This window comes from Neofelis nebulosa, chromosome 1 (genome assembly GCF_028018385.1).
Source record: "Neofelis nebulosa isolate mNeoNeb1 chromosome 1, mNeoNeb1.pri, whole genome shotgun sequence".
Taxonomy (NCBI): domain Eukaryota; kingdom Metazoa; phylum Chordata; class Mammalia; order Carnivora; family Felidae; genus Neofelis; species Neofelis nebulosa.
Window position 1 is genome coordinate 75,892,962 of NC_080782.1, and position 22,371 is coordinate 75,915,332.

Consider the following 22,371-nt stretch of genomic DNA (forward strand, 5'->3'; position numbering starts at 1 on the left):
TTCAGCGTCATTCTGAAGAAGCAGAGGGCTTCGGCGCACCAGGGAGTTCAAACACAATGAGGACACTACACAACAGGTGTAACCGCACTTCTCCCGCCAAGCTCCTTTAATACCTTGGCATCAACATGGTGCTTCATAGCAATTAAATCATTTTTCAGCACCACGTTCCTTCTGTATTGTAAAGTGAAACCAGAAAATGGCAGCAGAATGTACTCTATTTATTACGAAAGTATTTCCTGAAACTCTTTGCCACGAAAAATGTCATCGTAATAATACTCATTTACAATTTCTCTTCCCTTCCTCCTGTCCTCCCTCCCTTGCCTCTGTGTTCCTTCCTTCCTCTCTCTCTCTCTCTCTCTCTCTCTCTCTCTCTCTCTGTCTCTCTCTCTCTCTTTTCCTTTCTTTCCATCAGTTTTTAGTGGTAAGAACCTCAGGGTTTTCATGCTTAAAAAAGAGAGAGGAAGAAATAAAGAAATCACAAATCTAAAGCTTTCACAGATTCTCCTAGGGCCACTTAAGGAGGGCCTTTAAACCAATTCTGACACAGATGGAACCACGGAGAGAATAATAATAATAATACACGCCCCTGCCTGCCCTTGTATCCACGCACATTTTGTGGAAAGGTTAATACCATCTTCCACTCTGCAAAACAAGTTACTTTCTTGACACCATGTTACAAATCCTTATCTCCCCATAGACCTAAAAATATATAACTGGTAAATGCTGTGTTCCATCAAGGGATTATTTGGTGAAGTGTCCTATTCCTGGCCTCCCAAAGGCTGCATACATATCTCTGTGCTCCTGAAATATATCCTCAGGCACTGAGCTATAAAAATCTGTACATTTTGTTTAGGCCACATGTGCCATAAGTATAACTTGCTAAACAATAAATATTGTTTGTCCTTTCTCATGATGCTATCATGCTTGAGGGTTAGCAAGAGAGAGAGAGACTTAGTGTAGACCAGGATGAGAAAATCACTAACAAATTTTGTATCCTGAGTAGCTATTGTAGACTTTTTTGGTGTAGAATTTAGCTGAATATGTGGCTTTTGTGTAGAACTTGTCATGTACTGGGTGCACCAGAAATCCAAGGACACTGTCAGTTAACATGTACACTACCTACTTGTAAGTCCTACCTAAATATTTATCCTATGTGCAGCAGAGATAAGAAATGAAGGTAATATGGTAACAATTATACTAATGAATTGGTGGTATTCCCCCATAAGAATGGGATTTAGCTGTTCCTAGGTTCTTTCTCACAAATAATTACTTTTCCAATTTTTTAGTTACAGAAAACCTGATGTTAGTAATATTTCCAGTCTTAGGACTTTTTATTTTTCCCCAAGGAGCTAAACATTCTTGGTAACACTGAACCATTCAGCCTCACTCTATCAGTTAATGGAAGGCAGAAAACATCTCTAAAACTTAAATAGAGGATTTTCTCTTCATTGGTACTGGAAAAGAGCTACACTCAACACCCTAGTTTGCGCTGCTCCTGGCAGTTATTTGTAGCATGCCTTTATCTGCTGTTACAATCTGGGTTCTACCTGCTTGGCCTCCCTACCCCAAGAAGACCTTGACCCTCAGAAGCTCCTTGTATCTTTGCTAAACCTTCTCAAACACAACAGTGGAGATACCTCACAAGCAGGAAAGTGAGTTACAGATCTGAGACGCTACAGTAAGGACAGTAAGAGACTTATAGGGAAACAAGTCCATTGCATACCTGTGTGTGTTCTGGGAGATGGGAAGTGTGGCCAATAGTAGAAGAGAGCCAAGTGTCTCATGAAGAAGAATGCTGAGGGACATATTCTTAGAGCTTTTCTCCCCAGCTTGGTGCTCAGCAGCCAAAACCCAACTTAACCACCCTACCGAGAGCCAGACAAACGGTAGCACCTGTTCCTCATGGTCGGTGGGAAACATGTAGGTGGTCCTTGAGCCCAGCTGTATTACGGAGTTGATTGCTTCTTCCTCGGGCTGAATCTCTAAGACTAATTGATTATAACACAGCTCTTAATTGGGAAATAATAAAAAAAGGTGCAAATAAACAAAATAGAGAATAAAAAAAAAGAGAAAGGTAAAACTTCTAAATAATTAAATACTACTTTGAACAACTATATAACAATGTGAAAACTAGATAAATAAGAACATTTTCCAAAAGTATTTAAAGTGCCAAAATCAGTAAAAGAATAAATAGAAAATTTGTCTAGACTCTAATAAAGGTATTTATAGAGTAAAGAAAGAGACCATCTCACTTCTCCCCCATTTCCACCCCCAATTCATCCCCCATTTATAAGCACAAGATACCAGTCACTTTTATAGATGAAATTTATCCAACTTTCAAAGAACAAATGATTCCTATTCTATAGAGTTTTCCAGAAACTAGGAAAGAGTGAAGGCTTCTCAGTTCATCTTATTAGGCTACTCTAATCTTGATTCCAGAACAGGGTAAGTGTAGTATGAAAAATGAAAGAATATGTCCATTTTACTTATGAGTATATAGATGCACAAATCCTAAGAAAAAATAATAGATACCTGAATAAAAGTGTTTATTAAAATTGCATATAATACATCATAACAAAGTAGGGTTTATCTGTAAATAAGGATGGCTTTATAATATTTTAGTACAATTCATCCCATTAATGGACCAAAGAAAAAAATTGCATGACTATCTCAACAGAACAAAAAATCATGTAATAAAGTTCAACAAATATATATATATTTTAAATTCCCTGCATAGTAGGAAGAGAAGTTTCTTTTTACAACTTGATAAAGATTATCTACCAAAAACCTAATCGTGAAAAGAGAAAAGTATAAAAGTATATATAAAACAACACAACACTTAACAGAGAAACTTTAAACATATTTCTTTTGAGATTGAGAAGAATAATGCCAATTTTAACAGCCTCTGTTCACCATGATATCTAAGGTTCTGACTTGTTCAATAACACAAGGAGAAATAAAGGTATATGGCCTGGAAGGAAAGAGATTAACACTATTATTATTTACAGATTATATGATTATAACAAAATCAATAGACCAATGCTTAGAACTAATTAGAGAAAGATTGACCAAACCAAGGTCTCCTTATAAAAATCAGTAGTGTTCTTCTACACCACTAATAACTGAAAAGAAAAGAAAAGGAATATAATATATGTTTAATAACAGCAGCAACACTACAAGGTAGGAAAGAATTAATCCAACAAAGAACATGCAAGAGCTTCATGAAAAAATATTTACAACTCGACCAAAGTACATAAAAGGAGACTTAAATAACCGGAGATATATAGTATCCTCATGGATGGAAAAACTTTGTAAAGATCTTAATTCTCCCAAAATTAATCTAAATATTCAATAAATTTTCAATAAAATTTTATTAAAAATGTTTGAGTAGCTTTTCAAACTTATCCTTAAATATATGTAGAAAAATAGAAGTCTACAAATAGCTAGATCATTTATGAATAGGGCTAGCAAGGACAAAGGAACCTTTCATACCAAATATTAAGGTATATTGCAAAACCATAATAATAAGTAATAAAAAGGGTGGCATTCACAGAAATATACCAGTGGAATGGAATGGATTAGAAAGCTCAGAAACACACTCAAGTACTTATTAAAACTTGATATATGATAAAAGTAGCAGCACAATGAGGAGAGGATAAAATTTTTACTACATCATTTTTACAGAGAACCATAAATTGGATGGATTCATACCTTCATATATTATGCTTTATATTTTATACCATATATAAAGGTGGACTTCAGATGTATTAAAGACTTTGATTTTTAAGTTATAAGCATAATGTCAATAAAAGAAACTAGGATAATAACTTTATTTGTGATCAGAGAAATGCAAATTAACAGCAAGGTGACACTTTACATCCACCAGATTAGGAGAATAAATAGAAATCAGATTATAGCCAGCTTTGGTAAGGAAATGAGGAAATGAGAATCTTCGTGTACTCTTGCTGAGCTACTGGCATCTCAGAGAGCAGTCTGGCAACATCTAGTGAAGTGCCTATAAATCCTTTGTCCTAGCAATTGCACTTCTGTGGCTATAAGCCCAAAGAAACTGCTGAGAGGACATATACAAGGACATTCATTGCAGCGTTCTGTGTGATAGAGAACAGTTAGAGGCAGTCTGAGTGACCATCACTAGGGCAATGGATAAAGAAACCAACAACAGATGCATACTCTGCACCTCTGTGCCTCACTTTGAAACAATATACAAGATGTGCATTTGGCCAGCAACATTGGTAGATGCTAAAAAACGTGGTTTAGAGTGGGGGGAAAAAAAGAGAGAAATAGAATGAGATCTTAGCATAACACCGTTTGTGTGAAATAAAAAGACACACACAAAGGAGTGTATCCACAGTCCTATATCAAACATGTTCTGTGAGTACCTATTGTGAGGAGCAGAATGTGTGAGAAGAATTGGGAATGGAGGCAGAAAATAAAGTGAAACAAAACAAAGGGGGTCTGCACTCCAAAGACTATTGTGTGCAACAACCTGAGTGCTATGATGGGCTCAGCAGTCTGCACCCAAGTTCGTGAGCAACAGATGAAGTCCTCCTAAATGGCACGCACCCACACACACTTTTAGTTCCATCCATGTTCTAAAATATCACCATCTAGGTGGTAATGATGAGGGAAGGCAAAAACAAAAAACAAAACAGGATTACAGAGAGGCAGTGGGGCTATGAGAAGAATATACATGACCATGAAACTAAAAAAAAAAAGGGAAGAGAAAAGGAAAGAAATAATGGGAATAATTTAATTTTTATGTAGTGCTTTACACATTCAATTTTAGCGAGGCTGTTAATTGGGCAGGGTGTTTCTGGAATGTATAGAACTTAAAGCAAGCTCTTAGGGGGTTCTCTTTAGGACAGAAAAGTCACCAACTTGTTGAAGAAAGCAATAATCATGAAATAACAAATGGACCTTTTGTTAAATTTATATAATATATAGAGGTCTTGAAAAGTATATTTACATAGTGTCCAACAAAATAACAAACAAACATGAGGTTGTTTAAAAATCTAAATGTTTCCTCTTGCCTCTTGTACCTGTTTGCATAAACTTCTTAAAAGTCTGATATCTTTTTTTTACCTCTCTATATTTCTGTACAGTTTCATTCCTATGTATTTTAAACTTTTGTAAAATCTTATTTTATTACAGGTTGCTACTTTGTCGATTTAGATTATCTAAACATCAAATCACTTTCCTCAAAACCTTAAATCTGAAATCTAACTGTATGTCAGACTCACGCAAGAACTTCTTATAAAAACAGAATTCCTGGTGGTGGCCTGCATGTTTGTAATTTTAATCAGCTCTCCCTGATGATTCCCTCACAGCAAGCCCAGCACAGCACAGAGCTCAGCATCTTGGAGGCATGGCCAGCCAAAAGTTTGCAACCATAAGATTAAAAGTCTATTTTGTTACCTTCCAGTACAGGCTTTATCATGTCTCCCCAGACTAGCATAGAAAAGGGATCTACCATATGTAACAAGATCAAGTTTTCAACAATTCTACTGAAATAATAGTCCCATTCAATAATACTAAATAATACATTAGTATATATTACATTGTATAATATAGAATAATATAATATAAAATTAAAATTATCAAATAATAATCCTATTCAGAAATACTAAACACACACACCTGTACAAATTACCTTAATTTTGCCAATGGGAAGACTAAAGCAGATTTTTAAAAAATGTTTGGGATCCCAATGGGAATAACAATAGCTCCATGTGAATGTTTATTTCATTAGGTCCCCCATCCTTCTGGTTGGGGCTTTTGTAGGGCTAAGTGCTTGCAGACTAACATAGGAGATTTAATCATCAAGGAAAAACACGGAAAAGAAAGAGGAGAGGAAAACAATGAAGCTTTAATCAACCTAGAAGTCCTTTGGGGCCGTTCCGTTCCTTTGTCTCACCAAGAACAGCTTTGCTAAAAATAAGTACAGAAGTGCATTGGGATGTGGAACCTGGGCAGATGAACACAGTGCCAGCCCACCACGCAGCCCCGGGGACAGCGCACGTCTTGCACATTTCTCTTCGGCACCTGCAAGGGTGGTGGAGTTTGTCTGACAGCCGAGGTGCGACTCCGACACAGCTGAAGATTGGTGGCATAATAAGAAGACAGTGATCCAAAGAGAAAGTGTGAATTAGAAAAAGAAATCATTTTTCTCTCTCCTGTAGCTGTAAATAACCTCACCCACAACACCTTACTTCCCAAACTCTAGGCCCAAGTGCTAGGGAAGAAGAGTTTTGCCAGAGAGCTTCTCTTTGAAAGGGCGTCATCACCAAAGAGCTGTATTTGCTAAAGACATGGATTTTCAACCTCGTTCATCTGCACTTGACTCTTTCACTTCAGGCCATTTGTCTTCCCATGTCCCCCAAACAAGCAAGATTTCTGGGCTGTCCAGTAGAGGAAGGCAATGGCTGTGTGATTCCTTTCTCTAGGGTGGGGAGACACTTAGAGAAAGACATAAGCAAGGGGAAAAACTAACAATTTTGTTGTTGCAAAATATTGGGATTGAAAATGAAAGTATACAGGGGGAACTAAATCGTAGTCAAGAAAAGGAAGAAGCATAGTGGGTGACGACAAAGACTGCTCCTGAGCAGGACCTCTCAGCAACCGAGAGTTGCCTGGCTACTTGCTACTGAAATTGTGGTCTGACATCAGCTGAGAACTTGTTACAAACACAGGATCTCAGGCCTCATCCCAGACCTAGTGAAGGAAGACGGCAATTTAACAAACCCACCTGGTGATTTGCATCTGCATGTACGTTGAGAAGCACTAAACTAGGGCATCTCCATATTTTTAGCTCCCAGTAAATTAACAGATAAATAATAACAAAACCAGGAGGGTGTCACTGTTAGTACTTCACAATTAATTCCTTTAGCACACATTCATGCACACACACACACACACACACACACACACACACACACTGCAATGACTATATAAATAATCTATTTGGAGATAACATAAAAAATCTAAAGTCTCTCTGAGCATCAGACCCCCTGGCCCCTGATAGGACCTGCAAAGACTGTAAAACCACCATCACACAACAGCTGTTTGGAACTCGGCAACTCCCTGTGTGTCAGGATCATGTCCTCACTCCGAATGTAAAAAACTTTCCTTTAGTATGATGACACCACGTGGCAGCAGGACCATCTGTGTCCCTGCCCCAGAGAGAATTTTTTGGTGAACCAAGTTATGTTTATGGCCAGCTGAAGCTCAAGCTCAGCCTGCTCAGTGTCAGAGAACCCCATACGCAGTGTGTGTAAGCAAGAGGAAAATGACCTCAAGGGGCAGGCGACTGCAGCACCACATAAATAGATTGGCAGACGTGTCAGCCATGCATATTAGTCCAGAGTGCAGTCCTTCGGGGACTAAAGTCCAAAGACAAAGACATTTGTGGGTTGCCGGTCAATCTGGAGCATTGCTTCTAATTTTTCTGGATGTGTTTTTGACAGGAGCTTAAGGGCAGTTCAATAAATTAAAATGCATCTACATGGCAATGAAGAATTAGCTTGACACACAGAGTTATTTAATTATCAAGGTGCTTTGCGTGCTGCTAAAGTTAAGACCATGTCAGCCTTTCTGGGACAAATCTTTATTTTCAGGGCCATGTGGCTCAGCCAGGAATGATCCCCTGGGTTGGAGCTTGTCATTTATATAAGAGGAGTCTCCTCACTGACCCCCATTTCCATAGACAGCTCTAAACAGATCGGTAATCTCAATGTCAGACATCACGATGAAGTCAGCGCTGCTAAGGCCAAATGTCCCCCTTCAGGGATGTGGCCTCCCTCTCTGAGGAATTGTAAATGAAGTCATACCCCATTTGCAGTCTTCAAAGCGTGTCAGGGTTGCTGTCTGTTGGAGTGACATTCAGAGAATTTCTTGAGGCATCAAGAGGTAGGCATATGATGAAAGTCTGTTTCCATGCTGGCAACATCAAAGCACAATTGGTAAATGGTGACCTTATATTATTAGGTACAGGGACAAATTCCCCCAAGCTATGCACTGTACTGATCATATAGGAAAGGGGGCACCACTGAGGTACAGGCCCCAAGGAGGTCACCCTGAGAAAGACGTACACGGAAGCTCAGAGTCAAACCCTCAGCACTAAGTTGGACAGAAAGAAAAAGGGATAAAAGCATGTGTGCCTCAGCTTTCCTAGAATTTCTGTCTACTTCCAAGTTCAAAGGTTTATCATTGATTTTGATCAGGAATAGGTGACAGATGTATTAGCGGTTTAGATCCTCCCTTTAGCTAACCCAGGTCAAGGAACCTAGTTATCTTGAATAAAAGTAACATAGAAAAGCCAAACATCACCTATATTCCTTTTTCAGATATAAATCAAAATATGTTAAAGATTTAGCTTGACATTATTATAGACAGTGAGAATGAACAGACTTGAGTCATCCATGATGAGACCTGACAAGACCACATGGTTGAATACAAAGTGCTCTGTACTAAGAGCTGGCAATTCCGGGTCCCACATCTGACTGAACCCCTTATGACCCAGTTATGGCCCTCAAAGAAGTCACTTTACCTCCCCTGGTTTCATTTTCGTCCTCGCCATGAGGGACTGAATCACTAAGGAACTCTCTCATCCATTCCAATCGTAGGATTCTATTTCACTTATCCCATGTATGCAAACTGTAACCCCCTTTTCATCCATTCCTTCTGAAAAGTGACAGTCTTTTCTGTTGGTTTAACATTTTCAGCCACTGCACTATCCCAAATTCGTTTCTCTAGGTCCAGACATCTTGACTCTGGTGGTGGGATCTGACATCAGTCGCTGTCCCAATACGCCTTGGCCCACCTGCCGCGGCTACTTACATAAAAGGACTCACTCCGGTTTTGTGAAGGGTTGGAGGAAGAGGTGGTTTGTGCTGAAGCATGATGGCTGCCTCCGCTATTACAGACATAAGAAGGTAAATTTGCGGGGAGAGGTAAGGTTGGAGTGGGTAGGAACAAGAAACCCTGGGAAGTGCAGTCAGTCCATTACCAAAGTAGTGTCTTGTAAGGTACCACGTTGTAGGATTCTGGAAACAGTGTTCTCTCCTGTGGCTTTTAGAGTTTTCCTTCCTCAGAGGTACAGAGAATTGTAACTTATTTTCTCTGCTGCTGCATAAATCAAGGCTGGCATAAATTTCTATCTCGTTTATTCCTATTTTCACATCCTCTGTGAAAATTTCCTTATCAAAGCCCAGATAATAAGAACGAAACTGCATACCTAGTACCCTAGAGAAATCAAAGTGGACTAAGGCAAAGTGCAGTAACATCTCGCTGGACCACAGAGCCTGCACACTGTTCCCTAGGTTACAGGGATTGACGTTAGCAAGGCTTCTGAAGCCTCTGAGAAGCTGCCTGGAATACCTTGTTTGATTTCCCAGATTTCAATAGACCTGCGATTTCTGACTGTAAGTGGAGGTTGGATTCTTTGGGGGAATGTTCTCCAAATAGGCAGATGCAGTCCTTCTCCCAGACTTTTCTCATTCTGCAGGTGTGGGATGGGGCCTGTGCCCGGGGATCTGGGGAAGGCACTTCACGTGAACTACCAATCTGCAGGCCATGTCCTGTCAGCACAAGTGTTTTCTTAGCCCCTATGCAATATGGTGTTTAATTTGTTTATTTTTTACTTATTTTTGAGAGAGAGAGAGAGAGAGAGAGAGAGAGACAGAGCATGAGTGGGGGAGGGGCAGAGAGAGAGGGAGACACAGAATTCAAAGCAGGCTTCAAGCTCTGAGCTGTAGCACAGAGCCCAATGCGGGGCTCAATCCCACAAACCACAAGATCATGACCTGAGCTGAAGTCGGACACTTAACTGACTGAGCCACCAAGGCGCCCCTAATTTGTTTAATCAGATGCAAACATCATAAAATTCAGAGATTTCTCACAGAAATCCTGATTTCCAACTTCTCTTGAAAAATTCCCTAGAGCACTTGTACCCCAATGTTTATAGCAGCTCTCTCAACAACAGCCAAAGTATGGAAAGAGCCTAAATGTCCATCAACTGATGAATGGATAAAGAAATTGTGGTTTATATACACAATGGAGTACTACGTGGCAATGAGAAAGAATGAAATATGGCCCTTTGTAGCAATGTGGATGGAACTGGAGAGTGTGATGCTAAGTGAAATAAGCCATACAGAGAAAGACAGACACACATGTTTTCACTCTTATGTGGATCCTGAGAAACTTAACAGGAACCCATGGGGGAGGGGAAGGAAAAAAAAAGAGAGGTTAGAGTGGAAGAGAGCCAAAGCATAAGAGACTCTTAAAAACTCAGAACAAACTGAGGGTTGATGGGGGGTGGGAGGGATGGGAGGGTGGGTGATGGGTATTGAGGAGGGCACCTTTTGGGATGAGCACTGGGTGTCGTATGGAAACCAGTTTGACAATAAATTTCATAAAAGAAAAAAATTCCCTAGCAACAGTTGGTGGGAGCTGACTAGCAGCTGCCTCTTCTAGGAGCACATGGACTGTCCAGTTCAAAGACGAGCTCACTCTGTCCTACTGACTTCTACCCTGTTGGCTTCATTCAGAACCACATGTGTGAGCTACCTCTAATAAGTGTGAAAAACAGGAGTTTGGGTTGTTTCCCTTGTATGTGACACAATCTTACTTTCTGAAACAAGGAAAGAAATATATATCAATTAAGAAATCAATACCCTTTGTAAAATGAGGAATGATTTTGCACATTGAATCATCGTGAAGAATCCCTTTTCCTAGCTTGTGAGTCACTTATTCATGACATACACAAAGAGGTGTCTGACTTTTGCAGGAATGTGAGCCATTGCCACTTTGAAAAAACTTTGTCTCCCTCCAGTGCAGGAAAATAGGATTCTCTGTAATCAAGATGAGAAATGATGAACCAGCCTTGTTCTCTATATATTCTGATTATTAAAGTGAAATAGGCCAGAGGTTTCCAATGTGGGTATGCTTCAGAAGGCCCTGCAGAGTTTTCCAAAGTACATGCAAAAACCATCTCCTTCCCCCAAACCTCTTGAATGGGATCCTGATAACCGTATGTTCTTTTCTAAGCTCTTTCAAGGTAATTCTCATAGAACTGATTTGTAACCTGGGTGAGTCCCAAGGCAAAGTGCATTCCCATCTACAGTCAGAAGACAAAAACAAAAACAATAATGCAAGTTTATCAGTTTTTCTTTAATGGGATAGAGAGTTCTTTATCTTGAGATTGTATCCTTTCTACCCTTTGCTGATAATTTTTGTTTCCTTGTCACTATGTGACATAGTGACAAGACAACCTTAACTTTTCTTTAATGGCCTTGCTTAGCAAAACAAATACATAAATCAACCTATGTCAAGTACCCTGGTCCCTGAACATTCTCATTATACAGCACTGAGCCCAACCATTCTTAACCACCTGATCCAATATTTTCCTTTGACCAGCATGCATAATGGCATTTATAGTAAAAAAAAATTTAGGTTCCCCATTCTTGAAATTCAGAATGGTTCATGGGATCCAGTGTTTTAGGGCTGGATTTGCCAGGTGGCAATCTCAGGACTGCTGCTGCCTGCAGATGTTATGTTTGGCTTGCACGATGTTTTTATAAATTTTTTAATTAAATGCATTCAGGTGAAGCATGTGCTGTCCAATTTGCCATAATCCCTAGTACTCCTCATTCCCTTACACTGAGTCCAGTCATTTAAATTACCCAGTAGGCCCTCTAAGATTTTGAGTGTATGAATCCTGGGGTAGAATTTATGTGGAAAAATTAAAAGTGTGGTGGTATTGTGGTTAAAATTAAAATAGTTTTTTTAAAACTGTTTCTAGTCCTCTTTGGGAAAGAAATGTGGATCTTATAGTCAGTTTGGATACAGAACATCATTGGCACAATAGGTTTTAATGTGGAGATAGTAGAATATAAAAATAAGGCTTTATTATTATTTTTTTTTTTGATGAAGGACCAAAATCAGATCCCCTATGGAGCTACAAATTCCAGAATACATTATGTATGATCTTTAGAATAGACAGCAAGGACTGAGAAGAACTAAGGGGGCATAATAAGAACATGCCAGGATAAATTAGCAGAAAATGAACTCAGCCATACAGTATTCACTCAAGCAATAAATATTTATCAACTGCTTTTATGAGCCAGGCATTATGCTAAACTGTGGAAACATATATGAAAAAGAGCTGGTACCTGCCCTATTTGTGCTAATGGTTACATAGAGGAGACTGATATTAAGGAATACATTCATGGGGCACTTGGGTGACTCAGTCAATTAAGCATCTGACTTCAACTCAGGTCATGATCTCGTGGTTTGTGGGTTCGAGCCCTGCGTCAGGCTGTGTACTGACAGCTCAGAGCCTGGAGCCTGCTCCAGATTCTGGGTCTGCTTCTTTCTCTGCCCCTCCTCTGCTCACACTCTGTCTCTCTCTGCCTCTCAAAAATGAATAAACATTAAAAATTTTTTTAAAAAAATAATACATTCACAAAAAAAACTGCAATTCTGAATGGTGCTATAAGTAAAATTACAAGGTGAGAGAAGAGAAAGTAGCAGTCTGGATCCAACCAAGAGATATAATCACACAGTGATTTAAATAAGTGAAGTTTAATACAAAGTTACTAAACTATGATAAAATAATAACTATAGGCTATAAGAAAACTATATGGTGTGGGGTGGGGGAGGGGGTCCCCAAGCAAGGACAAACTTAGAAGTAGTTAGAAGTAGGACCCCTCTCCAAGGCTGGGGATTCAGATCTCGTTGGGAAATGTAGTTGAATCCATGGGATCGCAGGGAAGCTCACTGGTTTGCTGGGCCATCCAGGGGCCTGCAGATTAAGTGTGCAGTCACAGGGCAAACAGGAAGCAACACTTTGGATCACAGATGGGGCAGATGTACAGAAACAGGTAGCCTGTGCATGGCTAGGTAACAAGAGTGGGGATGCCAGTGTGGCAGGAGGCCTGGAGCACAAGGTGTCCTTGTAGGAAAGACTATTTCTAGAGGGTGGTGGTATGGGGAAAACTGCAGGAGACAAATGTAGGGAAGAGGAGAAGTGAGCACATGGAATCAGGGTGCCAGCATGGCCAGGAGACCTGCAGCATAAGATGTCCATATGGAGAGGGTCACAGGAAGGTGACCACTAGGCCACACTGGAGCTGCAAGGTCTACAGGGACAGCATGTTGGGACAGAACACCCCCAGGTGTCCACATACCCACACTGCAGGACCCATCCTGAGCCACTGGCAAAGGCAGGAGCGCCCATGCTTCCTCCAGCAATGTGCCTCCAGCGCCCTCTACTGAAAAAGCTTAACACCGCACTTACTGTAAGAGAACTGTAGAAAGGCATTCCATCCATTATTGCGGAACCTATACTGAGAAGTAAATTCGGAGTTGAGAATCAATAAGTTCACAACTGGCACGAAAGTAAAATGGAGGGTCTAGGATAAATTAAGAAAAGGGGGAATAGGTAATAAATTCCTTCTTGAGGATATAACATTTTAGCTGAGGCCTGAAAGTTGAATACAAGTTAGCCAGACAGGAAGTTGGAATGAGCATTCTCCAGGCAGAAGAAACAACACGTGGGAAGTCCCTGAGCTGTAAAAAAGCTTGCCAAGTTTAGATATCTCCAAGAAAGCCCAGTGTGGTTAAACAGAGTGCACAGAGGAGGGTGGGGAAGGTGGGGGGTCAGGTTAAAGAGTTAGGTAGGAGGTTGGTGATATGAGAGGTCTGAGTCAATGACAGGGATCTTTGGATGTTCTCCTAACTACAATGGAAAGCCACCAAAATATGTTAGGCAAAGGAATTCTCTAAAGTTTATTCTGACTGTTACATGGAGAATAAATTGGAAGAGGATAAGAGTGGAATGAAAATACCAGTTAGCTAGTCCCATAGTCTAAGCAAGAAGAGATAGTGGCCTTGACCAGGGTGGGAATAATAAAACTAAGTGGACAGATCTCCACACATATTTAAAAGCTAAAATCAACAGGATTTGGCAATGAATTAAATGTGTCAGAGAAAGGGGATATAAGGGACAATCAAGGATGACTTCAAAGTTTTGGCAAAAGTAACTGGCTGGATAAGGAACCATTTACTGAAGAGGGAATAGGTTACAAGAGTACAGGTCAAAATGAGATTAGTAGTTCAACTTGAACTACTATGGTATATATAAAGAGAGAATTTATAACATTGTATACACTGCATATGTTATAGTATAGCATATATATAGTACTTAAAGCCACATAAATTGATGAGATTGCCAAAGGAGACAATATAAAGTCAGATGAAAAGAGAGCCCTCAGCTTAAATCCCAAGGGTGGACAGAGTAGCAGAAAATAGGAATAGAGCATCTGGGTGGCTCAGTCAGTTAAGCATCCAACTCTTGGTCTCAGCTCAGGTCATGATCCCACAGTTCGTGGAACGGAGCCTTGTGTCGGAGTCTCTGTGCTTGGGATTCTCTCCCTCTCTCTCTCTCTCTGCCCTCCTCCTCCCACCTCCTCTCTCTCTCTCTCTCTCTCTCTCTCTCTCTCTCTCTCTCTCTCTCTCAAAATAAGTGAACTTAAAAAGGAGAGGGAAATATGGAGGGGGGTTGAGAGGGGTAGCCAGAGAGATATAAACAAAAAGTGTGTCATGAAACCACGATTTTTTAAAAAGTTTCAGAAAGGAGGGTTACCAGTGTCTCCCAGTGCTGCTGAAAGGCCATGCCATGATGAGTATTAGGAAGTATCATTGAATTTGGCATCATGCAAGTACTTGGAAGTTTTCGTAAGAGAAATCTAGCTTACACAGTGTGAAATAATTAATGTGCATTGAAAAAATGTAAACAGCATTTGTAGACCAGTCTTTTGAAAAGCTTGCCTATAACAGAGACTAGAGAAGTAGTGTGATAACTGAAAAGTATTTAGTTCATTTAGCGTGAATTTAATTACTTATATAATTGGGTTTACATCTACTTTTGTTATTTTTACTTTCCATTTGTCTCTCTATTCTGTTTCTTTTCCTTACCTTTCTTGCCTCCTTTCAATTAATTAGTTGTAAAATTCCACTTAACTTGGTAGTTATTAAGTCTTTTATTACTCTTTTGTGATTATCAAAAATATTACAACATGTGTTTAAACTTATTAGAATTGAATATAAATTTGTTCACATACTATTTTATGGGCACAAATAATATGTTTGTGTTACCATGTATTTTAATTCTATACAGATTGCAAATCCTCTAAGATATTATTCTTTTAAACAACCAATATTCAAATATATATACATATATATGTGTATATACATATATGTATATATATATATATAGAGAGAGAGAGAATGAGAGAGAGGAAGCATGAGGAGGGAAGGGGATAGAGAGGGAGGGAGGGAGGGAGGGAGGGAGGGAGGGAGAGAGAGAGAGAGAGAGAGAGAGAGAGAGAGAGAGAGAATGAGAGAGAATCCTAAGCAGGCTCCATGCTCAGCGAGAACCCCAACACAGGGCTTGATCCCACAACCCTGGGATCATGACCTGAACTGAAATCAAGATTTGGACACTGAACTGACTGAGCCACCCAGGTGACCCAATATTTTTTTATATTTACCCACATATGTATCTTGTTCTATTGGTATTCATCTGTTTCTGCATCTTCAAGCATTTAACCTGGCAACATTTTCTTGAACTTGTCAAGAGAAAGCCAAAAGAACACTCTCCTTGTCTCATTGTGCTTTATTCTGTATATATTCTTTGGACATACTTGCAACTGTATAGTTTAATAGCAAATTAACCCCCAAAGATCTTAATTTTAATAATTATATTGTCAGTACTAGTTCCCATTTGATTTGTTTTCTGTAGTTTCCTGCATATGCTGAAATGCTTCAACTTGTTCTTTATTTTTGAACGTATTTAAAAAACTTTTTTGTTGTTTTTATTTATTTTTGAGACAGAGAGAGAGAGACAGAGGGTGAGCGGGGGAGGGGCAGAGAGAAAAGGAGACAGAATCCGAAGCAGGCTCCAGGCTCTCAACTGTCAGCACAGAGCCTGACACAGGGCTCAAACTCAAGAACTGTGAGATCATGACCTGAGCCGAAGACGGATGTTCCACCGACTAAGCCACCCAGGTGCCCTTATTTTTTAACATATTAATCATAGTCATTCTAATGTCCACCCTTTATTAGGATCCCTCATAGGTCTGTTTCTGTCATCTGCTTAGAATGATAAGGCACTAGTTTCCGTTAGAATGATAAAGGTACTAACCAGTCCCAGATCATCTTAATCTAATCAGTGCTAAAATAATTGTAAGGCAGCTTTCAGTCCTTGTGAGGGTTGGCCTTTTTGCCATTCACCCTGACTCCCAGGGCCATTGTTTGGGGTACTAACTCAGAGCCTGATTTATCTGGACCACCTCCCTGATGGGGTCTGAACTCTATTAAGGCTATTGAAAATTCTTAGCTTCTCAGCCTTTTCCGATGAAGTGACCCCAATGTTGGGCTCATCTCCTGCTGGATTTTAACCCCATTATTCTTTGCTGTCTTACAAGCTCTCTGAAGTATTTGAAGAGGCATTTATAAATATACCTTGACTTTTCTATTTTTCTCAGTAATAGAGTTGGTATTAATTAATTAGCCTGCCATTACCAAAACAATTCTAATGACAGCAGAAAAGGAAGTATGAGGGAAAAGTTGTCTTGTTTCTGTTTTTAAGGTACAAGGTACCAGTTTAAGTGTGAATGTTGCTGAGGGTAAAGTCAAACAGAAAGAAAAAAGTTGAAGATATAGGTAAAAAGAAATAACTGATGGATATGTTTACCTTATAAGCCATCTGTCTTAAAATTTGGGTGTATCTAGCTCAGAGGTACCAGAAGAGAAATTGAACTTTATGAAGGTTAAGACTGAATGTTCAGCCAGATTAAAAACAAAAGGAAGCATTTTCTGCCCATTATAGAAAACAAGCCAGCTTTTGTCTGTTCTATAAATCTGTGCATGCAAGAACCCAAATGTGGGTGTGGGGTGTGGGGGCTAGTGGGGACTGGAGACACTTCTCACACTGGGCTGTACAGTGTTATGCTTTAAATATTTGTCTCTATTTCCGGAGTTCTGATCGTCACAGCATATTTACTTTGCTATGTTGGAGGAGGAGCCCAAGGGACTGAATAACACACAATAGTGTGAGAGACTTCATTTTGAACAAAAAGTAAAATTTGGAGCATGAAATAAGATTAATTATTTTGTTATATGTTTTGAATCTCTTTTGTAAGTGAAACTTGATAATCTTCAATTTCCTTTTATAAAAGGAAAGTGAATGATATTCCCTTCCAATGTTGCCAAAATGCTAACAATTCACTTGCAAAAGCTGTAAAGCTCTAAAAGTAAATGGAGACAGGGCGACATAGGATAGAGTGCAGGATTTGAAGGTGAATCTAGCTCTATAGCCCCCAATCTTAGAATAGTTTTTTATTATGACTTTTAGTAAACTAAGGGTTACCAGGAAATGGTTAAGTCTTGTTATTTGCCCCAGAACTGATCCAAGAAGCAGAGGAAACCAGGCTCACAGAATTGGTTTGATTGAACAGTAGAAGGAAGCGATAGAGATGATTTCCGATGGCACCTTATGGTTTTGCTTGTTACCAGAATGTTTCCATACTTTTAGATGCCCAGGTAACCATATGAGGAAACAGGATATTGGAGGTCTGGGGAGAAATCTGGTGAGGGATTCAGTTGTGTTAGTCATTTGAATATAGAATTGGCACCATATGCCGTGAGATAACCTAGGAAGAATGGAGATTACAACAGAAGGAGCTTAGGTCAAAGCTATTGGGATGAGGACAGAGCCAGTCAGAAGTCTGGCTCAGGAATGAAGATCCAGTATTAGAGGTTGAACAGGAACAGACAATGATACAAGAGAAGTCTTATGATCCCAAATGCCAGAGGCAAATGTGTTTCTAAAAGGTAGGAGCAGTCAATGGAGTCAAATGCTGCTATGAAGTAATTTCCTTCTGGATACATACCTCTTAGTGGGAGAATGGACCTCCCTTGCTATGGCTGGCCATGTCTGCCTACATCTTTGATCTTACTTTTTCCTGATCTAAGGTAATTTGTCTCTGTCATCCTGAGGGGAAACTCCCTTAAATGCATATTTCTTGTAATATTCTCTCTTCTTCCCCTTTTAAGGCAAACTCTCAGAGTGATCTATTAACATCTTTTACTTTTTTTCTTAACCCACTGCAATCAGGTATCTGTTTCTGCTCTCATGTGATTGTTGAAATTATAATAACATCTAGATTATCCAGGAAAAGAGTGTAGGATGGGAAAAGCAATGGGCCACTGACATTTCATGGGGCATGATGTCTACCTGATAAGGCTCTTATGTGGATTAAATTAAGTAAACTAATAATTACAGGGTCTTACACATAGTTTCAAATACTAGATTCCATCTCCTTGATCCATTGTATCCTCTTCTAACTACCTGTGGTCACATAGTTCATAAGTGATTGCAGATTCAAACTGAGGTCTGCTTGGCTGAAAAGGCTGCCTGCCTGCAAACTACCTGCTCCTGGAAACCACAGTCCCTGTCCCAGTTCCCAGGTTCACACCTCCACACTGGACCTCACCCTGCTAATCTGCTTCTACCCCAGATATCAGCCTTCATTGGCTGCCACCCCACTTGTCCCGACACCCTGACTGTGTCAGCCCCCAGAGAAAGTTGCAGGATAAAAGGGAGGTTAAGGTAAGAACTATTAAGTAAGATGTGTGAGCATTATTTGCCAAGTTCACAGGAATGAAGCAAATAAATACCCAATGAATGGAATGCTTGTGGCATTCAGAAATCAGGGAATGAGTCAATATATGCATGTGATCAATATAATAGGGGCTCTGCAAATTTGCAGTAAGATTTCCAATAAGTTCATTTCTTAAGTTTCAATACCTTATGCAAACCTTAATTTGTAATTTAAGAGATGCCCAGTAGGTGGTGTGGCTTACTCACAGATGGTTTTTCAAAGCCAACCACGGATAGTATAGTTTGAATCATAAAATTCTTATTAATGCAGGAAGAGTTTGGAAAAATAATTTAGACCATCTTCCCCCTTTTCCAAAATAGGAAAATGGGGATTAAAAAGTATATAATTTACAACAGAAGATCCAGCACTTAAACCAGGTGGCTGATAGTAACCTGAAACTCTCCTATTTATACTAGATGCTAGCCTCCAACTTCGGGTAACTTCCCCTAGGAAAACCATGCAATCACTAAGCAGCTAAGACTGGGTTAGGAGTGTGCAAGTATACACAAGAAAAGTTTTCTGCCGTGGGATGACCACATTCTTAGGATGGAACTGTATTGGAGCTATTTATACAGTATAAGAAGTCTCAATAAAAAGGGACATTTAAAATGCGAAGAAATGCACTCCTTCACCTTTCTGACTTTCTCCCACCACCTCCTGCTTTTTCCCCTACAACAAAATCCCACCTTCTAAGTGTTCCCCATTCAGGCTGTAAATTAGAAGAAAGCCAGTTTCCAAAAATGGCTTACTTCCCAGCCTACCTCAGAACCCAGAATTCCCAGAGATAAAGGCAAGGTCATCATGTCATGTCCACTTCTAAAAGACATTCCTGGGAGAAGTTCACATCCATTCCATTACTGGAAAAATGATTATTGAAAACTTATTATATGCCAGGGATAGAACTGTAAAAATAGTAGTCAACACCAACTATTCTCATGAAATTTTATCTTACTGTAGGAAGAGACAGAAAAGAAACAAGATAATTTCAGACACTGTTAAGTATTTGGATTTGAGAGTGGCTACAGGGAGGGATGGGATTAGGAGGCTATTTCTGAGGAATAGTCAAGAAAGTTTGTCCGAGAAGATGATATTTCAGATATAACAAAGATTCGGAGGAATGATTTCAGCAGAAGAAACAATTAGTGCAAAGACCTGAAGAGGGAGTATTAAGCTGTTTTCAATCATAATATCCTTAAAAAGCATTAGGTAGTTCATCAGATTGCATCTTCAAACCTGCCACCTGATGAAAAGAAAGATATTGAAGGAACTAAAGTTTAAATCAGAGAAAGGGAAAGCTGGAACGAGTCAGGTGTGTCCCTTTGCCTTAAAGCGTAGACGTGGGGGTGAAGGGAGGCCAGCAGTGCGACACTGGGCTGGGGCGGGGGGTTCCAGAGAGGAGACATCACAAGAAAGCAGAAAAGATTTACCAAAGGGACAAACTAAGTTCACCAAATACAAACTGTATTTGGTACTTAAGAGGTACTTAAAAGTAGCTCTTAAAAGAGCTTTTAAAATAGCCTGCTTATTTCCATCTCAGCGGTTCTTAAAATGTAGTCTAAAAGTCACAAATTAGAGGGGTGCCTAAGTGGCTCAGGAGGAGCCTCCGACTTTGGCTCAGGTCTTGATCTCACAGCTTGTGAGTTCAAGCCTCACATTGGGCTCTGTGCTGGCAGCTCAGAGCCTGGAGCCTGCTTTGGATCCTGTGTCACCCTCTCTCTCTGCCCCTCCCCCCTCCCCCCCCCCCCCCCCCGTGCTCTGTCTCTCTCTCACAAATAAATAGAACACTAAAAATTAAAAAAAAAAAAAAAACCACGGGGCGCCTAGGTGGCTCAGTTGGTTAAGCATCCGACTTCAGCTCAGGTCATGATCTCCCGGTTTGTGAGTTCGACCCCGAGTCAGGCTCTATGCTGACAGCTTAGAGCCTGGAGACTGCCTGGATTCTCTCTCTCTCTCTCTCTTTCTCTCTTTGCCCCTCTCTCACTCAAGCTCTGTCTCTCTCTCTCAAAAATAAATAAAACATTAAAAATTTTTTTAAAAAGCTACAAATTTGAATCACCCAGGCATTTGTCAGAGACCTCTGGGTATCATATCAGGTTTTTCAAATCTCAATTTATGGGATGGGAATTATAATAAATAATAGGTTTATTATAATCAGAAATTATAATAAATTATAGATTTATTATAAGTAGAATATGTATTACAATAAATAGACACAGACACACTGTGAATGTCACACACACTAAAGTTGAGAACTGATGCTCTGTAAAATTTGCATTTTAGCAGAGATGCAGCTCCTCAAAGAGTATGGCCTTCTATTTCTGCTAGCACAGGCTCTGTTGTTCAAAGTAGGAAAAGGCTAAAACACCTCTGAGGAAAAAAGGGAAGATTAATGCATGATAAAAAAACAAAACCTGCAAAACATTAGGAACTTTTAAAGAGATCTTTCTTTAATAGTTCCCTTTATAAAAAACACATAGGTCTTTGGTAACGTGTGGGGTTTTTTATCTATAATATATAAAGGAGCCCTTTTCTTTCTAGATTTGAATAAACAAAGGACCTTAGGCTTTCCTCGAGGGTACAGTATTATTTTTCCTATGGATATTGTAATTTTGTGGGCAACAAGTTCTCTCCCTACATCTCAAGAGCACTGAGTTCTCACCTCATCCAGCTCTTGGGGATGCATAAGAGAGAAAGTTCCATACATGAAATTGTGGGTTGGGAGGTTGTGACTTCAACTCCCACACTAGACAACAATGACAACATGGCAAATGCTTTTGGAATGGTGAAGACAATTAGTATATTCCTCAATCCACTAGTATCTTTGTATTTGATTTAGAAAACTATCACCAAAAAAGCAAGAGTAAATTTGGACTTCTTACCCACCCACCTCCCATCTGTAATTAGGTACTGAGGTGTTTTGGTTTTTTGTTTTGTTTTTTTACTAACACTTCCACTTACCCAACCCCAATAAACAAACAAAAAGAATAGGATTATATCTGATTGCCTGATACAGCCTGATACATTTAATGCTTGATTTCTTTCTTACTTTTTAGCATCAAAAATTTGAAGAGAAAGCATAGAACTTCTTTCTCCCATAGATTTTTCTGGTAGGCCATTGTGCCTCGCAGTAGCCACGGTTGTAGCAGTGGGGCTTTGGAAAGATGTTTCAAAAGCCTACAACCTTTGCTTAAAGACTCTTCAACCACTGTTCACATTCCAAATGCTTTAAGCAAAATGTCAGAGGCTTCATCAGGATGAAAATTATTTTATGGTTTCACAACACACTAATTTCCCTGGAATTGCCTTATCTCCTTACCTCAGTAAAATATCTGCTAAACCAGCAAAAGGAGAATCAGTCAATTAAAGTTTGTGTATTTGTTCTTCACAAGGAATTCTTAGGATACAAGTTTAAGAATGGACAATTAAGGCAAATTATTCATGAGGTACATATGCCATTTGCATTTTTCCCTTTGGGATACATTTGTCATCGTCATTTACATGGAAGGTATTTGCTTGCAGATCTGTCCTTTTGCCTCAGAACTAGGATAATGTTTCCATTTCAACTGAGTCATCCTTGTCCTAAATATTGCATAGTGGCACAGACTGACATCTGCTGTTTCCTTGGGCC

The 22,371-nt window shown here is 39.6% G+C and overlaps 1 protein-coding gene across 4 annotated transcripts in view; it reads left to right on the plus strand.

Moving 5' to 3' along the window:
* Positions 1 to 22,371, plus strand: part of LOC131509616 (uncharacterized) — a 127,493-nt gene that overhangs the window by 55,134 nt on the left and 49,988 nt on the right. For all 4 annotated transcript variants that reach the window (XM_058725512.1, XM_058725522.1, XM_058725530.1 and 1 more), the window contains exon 8: positions 8,773 to 8,951. In XM_058725512.1, coding sequence (XP_058581495.1) covers positions 8,773 to 8,951 — 179 coding nt within the window. The remainder of the gene's footprint in view (positions 1 to 8,772; positions 8,952 to 22,371) is intronic.